The sequence below is a fragment of the Monopterus albus genome, unplaced genomic scaffold, assembly GCF_001952655.1.
Source record: "Monopterus albus unplaced genomic scaffold, M_albus_1.0 scaffold344.1, whole genome shotgun sequence".
NCBI classification, from domain to species: Eukaryota; Metazoa; Chordata; class Actinopteri; order Synbranchiformes; family Synbranchidae; genus Monopterus; species Monopterus albus.
Window position 1 is genome coordinate 376,528 of NW_018128224.1, and position 8,165 is coordinate 384,692.

An 8,165-nucleotide genomic window follows, 5' to 3' on the forward strand; every position below is an offset into this window, starting at 1 on the left:
TCAGTGAGCGCTGATGCAGGCGGGTCAGTGGAAATTTGGTTTAAGAAGCAAAGGGAAAGTTTAAAATCCATCTCAGTCTTGTTCCACTGGCAAACAGGTATCTAGACAGCAGGGTCTGTCTCCTCTGTAAGCCAGGTTCGCTTTTCACAGTCTGAGCCAAAGTTCCTGCTCTTTAGAATTTCTTATGCTGGGACAGAATCCTGTCTCTCAGTTGGGTTTCTTCTCTCCTGCCATTGTCCATGTTATTATACATTTTACATGTTCTGCAATATTGCTTTTCTTTGAGGGTATTTCAGGAGGATTTTGGGGTATCACAGTCAGGTTTTCTTTTCTTTCTCTTCTGGTCAGATTTTCTTCTTCTTCCTTTAAGTCTGTTGAGACTTGCTTGTGATAAAGAGCTATATAAAATGATTAAATGACCTTGACTGTGAACTCATATAGACTAAACCACAGGTTCCCAAACTTCAACACCCTCATAAACCATGCTAATCAAATTCAACCCACTTCTCATAATATTTAAAGAAAAGCATGAATTTTACCTTCGCTGAGTGGCTAATTTGAATATTTTTTATGTACTGTAAAACTACTGAGCAATTCACTAGAAAATAGTAAAAGAACAGGGTTTTTTTTATCATCTGGGGTCTGGGGTTGGGATCCAGTGCAGTGGACAACATCTATTTAGCATGACAGACAAAGCAGCGTGGTCTCTAGTGAACTGGACAGCTCATCACCACAAACAATATTTGTTTCCTTTTTGTCATAAGAATTATGTGATGAAGCTGTGTAAATGGCTCCTTTGCTGTACATTTGATTTATTTGGCTATTTTTGTGCTATCATGAAAGGTCAAAAGCCAAATTTATGTTGGGTTCACTGTGATGGAGGGTTAATCTCTGTGCACTGTGGGTAGTGGGTGCTTTCAGTTTAACAGTCACAGTGTTTCCTCTGAATATATAGTCAAAATAATGAAATGCAAATATTAAACAAAATTTTAAACCAATGTTTATGTATAAACTTTGTCATGTACAGTGACAAAACAAATTTTATGTCTAAAAATACATTTGGACAACAACTTTTGACCCACTTGTTTTCTGCTACACTTGTTCATTTCTGTTGAGGCACTTGATCCACAAGTGTCATATACTGCAGGGAAATGAGTCTTTATGCACCAAAGATAGAAAAACCACAACCACATAATGACAGAGCACTATGGGTGTTTCCAAACTAGCTAAGCAAAAATAATTTTTTTTCTCTTTTCTCTATTTTGTCTACGCTGTTGGTGGAGTGGGATGTGATATACAGTAGTAGTTATTTCTTCTGTCTCTCTGGGACATTAATCAGGATGTTTATCATGATCAAGATCAAGATCAAAGACTTTTATTGTCAATTCACTATATGTGCAGGACATACAGAAAATCAAAATACCCTTTCTCTCTCACCTAGTATTGAATGCCATACCATTTAGGAAACTAAAATTTATGTGAACATGTGACACTGAATTGAATTGTATTGAATGCACACATTTTGAGGTTAGTCTTTTGGCCAATAACTGCATAAATAACACTATTAATTTTTTTCAGTAGCTTTATTTCAGGCTTCAGTTAGCTGTTGATTGCAACATCTATGGATTTCACCTCTTATACAAGTTTAGTCAGATTTTACTTTCATACTGTACTAACCACAAAACCATGCTCAATTATCTTAGACTTCATTCAGTGTATCAAATGTCTGTGTCTTACAATTTCATTCACAAAAATATAAAAACAAGTGATTTATGACTTTATTTGAAACATTTATTACATTCTTTGCTTTGGCGTGCCCAAAAGATTTGGAATCTGAGACACAGACAATCCAAATGTACTATGTGGAAACACAAATCATATAAAACAAAAGAGCAACCTAAACACGCTCCCTCAATAGCTTGTTTTGCCAGATAATAAAATGTTCAAAGAAATTAATTGCAATTAGGTGATAACATATAAACAACACACAACCAAAGAAGAAATGTACAGATTGCAGAGGAGAACACACAAAATACTTGAAACAAACCAGACAGGTATACAAGGTGTGAAGAAGCACACAAAGGTGTGTACACAACATATTTTGTTCTCACAGTGCAATGTCAGTGTCAGGTTACACAAATTTGGAAGCGATCCCAAATCCCCTGTCCAAAATCCAACAAGCTGTTTATTCCTATATAAAACTAAAGCCTCTAGAAATGTACAAAGTTAATGAAGTTGAGGGTTTTGCTCTAAGTTTCCATTTTGTGTTGTGCAGAACACACACTAAAACACGACACAGAAGAGCTATGCCAGGCATGTGTATGTAAACAAAGTGATGCCGTCACTACACCTCGACATGTTTGTGGCAGGGTGTGTAAATAAAGTCTCACCCTTGTACCTTGTTCGTGCTGTTCAGCAGCCAGTAACAAGGTTCACACTTCATGTCAGATGATACAAGAAGTGAAATCAAAACAAAAGCTTTAAGGCTTCTTTGACGGTCTCCGTAAATGTCTCTAGCTATTTTCTCTTGTAGACTCGGTATATGTGTCCTCAACAGGGCGAGGTCCTTGCTTATCGCTACCAGCAAAATATAATCTCTGTGTGACAGCTGGATTCTCTAAATCAACACATTCTCCAGCACATCCTACTGTAACAAAACAGTCACTTGGTCCCAACATTTGTAACAGTAGAAAATGCAGCAGTAGAGTTTATGCCAGAATTTCTAAGACACTGTCAGTTTGGATATTGGTAAAAGCACAGCTGCATCACAAAGATTATTACTACGAGTGAAAGAAAGTGGTTGCACTTCCTGTCTGCAAGAAATTCCCAGCAAACATTTTTAGAAAAAGAGAATAATTCACATCCAAAAGACTTGAATTTAAGGCACATACAGTGTAATTTTTCACTATTAAGGCCAAGAAGAGAGCCAGTAATAGAGTGATTATTTGTGCAAATACGAAGTAGCCTACAAACATTAATTGACTTTTTAGTGTCTAAAAGTTCAGGCGGAGTGAACGCAGACGTAGAAGTTTTTGTGATCCTCCCAGTAGTGGAGCTCATCGGTGAAGCTCCAGGAGCAGGCCAGGTCTTTGGTGGTTTTGATCGTGTGAACCACGCAGGCACCAGGTAACTTCTCAAACAGAAGCTCTGCTACACTCACCACTGTGAGTTTCTTCTGACTCTGGATCAGCTGCTGGATGTGATTCTTATCCACAGGCTCGGGTGAGGAGCTGTAGGACACCCACACGTTAAGTTTCTCATCTGATGTAGAGACCAGGAAGCGGCTCTTCCCTGTTGAGCAGTGGAAATCCTTCTTGTTGGCAAACAAGCCTGAAGGGGCCCTGAAAATACGCACGGACCAGCCCACCCAGTCATACTTCTTCTTCAGTTTCTCTATGATAGCATCAGCTAACTGCTGGTTGGTTAAATGTGACTGGTCTCTCACCAGTCGATGAGAATCCAGCTCGGCCTGTTTGGGGAAGCTGACGATGCAGTCTTCAATCACAGCATTCATTTTCTCCTGGACAGTCTTCATCTTCTCACTCCAGTCTTTCAGCAGTGCCTCGTCCTCATCATACCCCTTCAGCGCAGCATGGCCCAACAGTGCAATGAGCCCAATGCAGAAGAGCTTCTTCAACCTGGCACAGAACTCCTCCATCGGCCGGCGGCTTTTCTCCTCGTAGTTCAGGGTGATTTCGAGCACAGACTCCCCTGAGAAGTTGTCTCCTGTCACAGCATTGTAGAGGATGTGAAGGTTTTTATCACCACCTGTCTTGGCAAAATGATCCAGGAAAAGCTTTTTCTTGACCTCCCTGAACTTGGGTTTTGCATTGAGGATGTCCATGTACTTCCTGAACTGATTAGTGATGTTCTCTTCTGCTGGGAAATAGACAGCATCTATTCCATTTTTCTTGATCTCATCGTTGATCCGCTGAATCTCCTCGGAGATCACCTCCAGACGCTCTCGCACCTTCTGGAACTGCTCCTTCATGTATGCAGCCTCTTTGCTCTCCACATTGTCCAGAGCCAGCTTAACAATTGGAGCAGCGATGGAGAAAATAGGGAAGAGGTCACCAGCGATGCTGGCCACTACTTCAGCGCCCTGTTCAAAAACCTCCATCACGGTCTCCACTAAATCCTTCTTCTCTGCTACAAACTTCTGTAGCTCGTTTGCCATCTTTGCTGATGTAGCTTGACTGAGAGAAAAGAGAAAAAATACTGACAGTCAAAATTGGTCCTGCTGTGATATTCATGCTAGTAAACCCCTTCTAAGAACAAAGTAAAATACAATCTGAGCTAAAAAAAAAAAAAAAGGATCAAAATGAGGCAGAAAGTATCGGCCATTTCACTTTAGAGACAGAAACAAACGCTGGGCTTTGTAGATTTACTTACAGCTCTGTCCCAGTGTTGCTGGGTTGTGGCCTTCTCGCTTGCTGCTCTTATAACAGAGCAAAAACTGATAAGAAGCAAGAGAAACAGCCAAATGAGCTTGAGCGCTGGCTGCTGGGCACACCCAGTGAGCAATGAGTCAACAATCCAAAGAGAATTCAGCAGTGACAGAGGACTGGTATGTATGTGTATGTTATTTGTATAAAATAAACACTTCCAGCAAAAGACTGACTGAAACTTTAAGTGGTCATCTTGGCAAAACAGGAACAGCAGTTATGTATCTTAAAGATTTCTGTTAGCACAGTATGGCTTGTTGGAATATCAGGACAACATGGAGGATACAGGCTGGCTTCAAGTCAACTAGTGTGGAAAAAACTAAGTTATGTGCCACTGCATCTCTTTACTTAGCCAGCATGTTGTCTCTGCTATTTTTAAATCAATGAGCAACTTTTATCCTATATGGAATCGTTTCTGGGAAATATACTTATCCATGTTGTTGCCAGAGGTTGCAAGAGAAAATCAGTACTGCCCTCGTAGTTGTGCATTAAACACGAAGCTAGAGCCAGCAGCTACTCATGTTAGCTTAGCATAAATACTGTAAATGCAGGACAAAAGTAACAAAATCTGCCACCTCTACAATTTGCAAATAAACACATTATAATCATATTAAGGAATATATGGTAGGCTACTTCTTTGTCGAGTAGAGTCTTTATTTTTTTGTACTGATTGATCAAACAGGTTAAAAGGTGTTAAACAGTGGTCTTTAGAGGTGTTGATATTGTTAGCTTTGGATGGTGTCAGGTAAGTTGACTAGCTACTGGCTACAGCTCCTACAAACATGAGCTGGTATCGGTCTTCTCATCTAACCCTCAATATGCAGATTAGTTTTCATGTCAAGCTGCAGAAGAAGACAGATATGTGACATGGTTGAAAGGTCCAGGAAAAGCTATTAACTGGACTTTAAGCTAAGACTGTTTTGTCAGATGTTTATTTTGTCTGTGAATAAGCTCTGTTACAGTAAATGATTGTTTTCAGTGGCCCTAACATAGCAATAGAAAAGATTAAAAAGCAAGTATTCAGTAATGTTAGCTTATTACTCATTTGAAGGAATTACTTTCTTGTGCCTTTTCAGCCCAGTGAATCTGGAAAAATTTTAAACATCTCCTCCCAAAGGCTAGGAACCAGAGGAATATCTGAGTGTAAGAGCAGATTGATTTCATGGACATGTTCGGACATGTCCAATTGCAAAACTGGAAATATGTAACTTGGGTGGAAATCACATTTTGCTATAAAATGATAGTACAAATATTCACAGGCTTCACTAACTCAGTTGCACAATCATTGTCTATGTACATTTGCGGTCCTTGGCAATAAACCTGCTGTCACCGGTTTAAATTCAGATTTCTGGCTTCCATGTCCAGTTCTTTAAGCCAGAGCTGAAAGAAAAGAAATACTGCTGTTTCTCTCTCAGACAGCCCAGTCAATATTAGAGCAGCAAGCATGGGAAGTGATTAAGTAGAAGAGGTTAAACTTGCTGGGCAAGGGTGCGTTTTCCAGTGAAACTCAGCAAGTTACCACGGCAACAAGACAATGGAAAATAATCTGTCATCTAGCTGGACTCTCTGCTGAGGTCTGCACTGTCCCAGGGGGTTTATATTCTGTAGCTGAACTCCTAAAGGTTTCAATGAGAAGAAATCACCTATTATGTATTTGCTTATTTGCTTTCTTTGCAAAAGTCAGAGGACAAGATGGATACAACTCTTATTTTTGTAGTTAAATATGAAGCTACAGCTAACAGCCAGTTATCTTAGCACATCTAAAGATCACAAATTAACACATACAGTATCTGGTTTGTTAAATCTGTACAAAGCAATCAAACAATATACCGCAGTTTCACTTGGGTTCTTTGCCAGCTAGGCCTATTTTCTGTCTGAAAAAGGTGACTTCATGGAGTTTCAACACACAACCACTGAAAAACTGCAAGTTATCACTGTTACTCTTCAGGTCTGTATTGATTAAACATGAACTATAACCTGCTAATTAACAAGGTGAATGTTTTTATCTTCGGACAGAGCCAGGCTAACAGTTTCCCCTTCTTTCCAGTCTATGCTAACTGCATGCTGGGTGTAGCTTCATGTTTAGTGCACCGATATGAGTGGTACTGAGCTTCTCATTGGACTCTTGGCAGGAATGTGAATATGGGAATATGTCCCAGAAGATCAAACCTTCCTTTTAAATGAGCACACTGACTGTCAATCACAAAGCTGTTACCATTGTATTACATTAAGAACTGGGAACAAAAACAGCAAAGTGCAGAAGATTCCATCAGGATGCTAGAGCATTTACAGTTACTGTATCTTATTTGATTTGACCAAACTACAACTGTGATTCCTATTATCCACTGATGTTCTATCTGTGTTTCTCAGGGGCCCATGGGCTGTGTAACTGCAGTCTGAGTGCATGTGAAGCACCTCAGTTCAAACACAGAAGTGCTTAAAGAAATCACATTTTCAGAGACAAAAAGCTGCTATACACAGCTCACATAACAGCTATGAATGCCAGGCTATAGACAAACTATCAGGTTCTCATTTCTATTCCACTCATTCAAAAAGTCACTATGTACAATTTTGAGGTATTGTACTGGACTATTTCCATATTATGCCTCTCAGAGGGAAATATTAAGCTATACAATTTACAAGGCCCTAGACAGGCTATAATTAGCAGTCACATTACAGGTTGAGATTTTACATAAAAATACACATGATAGTCTTATTTATTTACAATTTGTTGTTGGGGATTCAAATAGTGATTGTCACATCTGAATTACCTGTTCAAGGAGTAAAACTGGCCAATATTTCACAAAAAAGAAGAAAATTCCAAAAATGAATACAAAATGGCTCCCAAAACAATGTTGTTTCTTCATCCTGCTTCCCCTCTTTTGCTGTGTTTGTAATTATCTTACTTGTTTTAATGTTTTTAAACTTTGTACAGGCCCCAGGAGGAGTATCTGATGTCATTCCATCAGCTAATTGTGAGCCTATTAATAAAGTCAAATTCATAAAATCAAAACCATTAATAACCTCACATCCCCTCAGATTTGTCTTGTGACCTTTAGAGGGACATGGCCCCTAGGCTGGAAACCACTGGCCTAAACTACCAAATAATATGTAAGCGCCACCTCAACCAGCTAGAATGATGCATCAGTATTAACAATATCAGAAATATATAAAAATATCAGTCAGTGTACTTTTTCTGCTGTACTTTTTACAGTTTCCAGACTACACTTAACTGCAGGGTTTTAATCCCAGTGGAGTATTTTAATATTATACTGGTAGGAGAAAAGGATGTGAATACTTGTTTCACCACTGTTTATGAAATGTAGGCTACTGATTGCATGCAGCAGTTACATTCTTAATATTTTATAGGGACAATTTAATTCAACAGCATTTGTAGTTGCGATAAAAATAAACTCAAGTGAAACATCCGGTGTAGTACTTTAGAAAACACAGAAAGGCTTTGAAAGAGTTCAAAAAGTTAATGCTTCATTTATGTTAGTGCCACAGCGCATCTGAACAGAAAGATGACCAAACCCCGCCCTCCCTTTGATAGCATGAAAAAAATAAACGCTCCGTTAATGCGCCCTCCTAATGGAAAATGTATTGATCAGTCCATGTACAAGGGCTCTAATTGTCTCATTTTACAGCCGAAGGACAGCCAAACAAACACCGCACGTTAACACCACAGATGAGGTTTTGGTTACAACGCAGCACAAGTGG

General features: G+C 39.2%; 1 protein-coding gene across 2 annotated transcripts in view; it reads right to left on the reverse strand.

The window, feature by feature from the left end:
• Positions 1 to 1,794: 1,794 nt before the first annotated feature.
• Positions 1,795 to 8,165, reverse strand: part of rpz4 (rapunzel 4) — a 7,125-nt gene continuing 754 nt past the window's right edge. Inside the window, exons 1-2 of one of the 2 annotated variants that reach the window (XM_020625059.1) lie at positions 4,393 to 7,205; positions 1,795 to 4,196 (exon numbers count right to left, since the gene is read on the reverse strand). In XM_020625059.1, coding sequence (XP_020480715.1) covers positions 3,002 to 4,177 — 1,176 coding nt within the window. In that variant the 5' untranslated portion in view covers positions 4,178 to 4,196; positions 4,393 to 7,205 and the 3' untranslated portion in view covers positions 1,795 to 3,001. Of the gene's footprint in view, positions 4,197 to 4,392; positions 7,206 to 8,165 lie in introns of those variants that run through there. The other variant, XM_020625058.1, reaches the window with a different exon arrangement.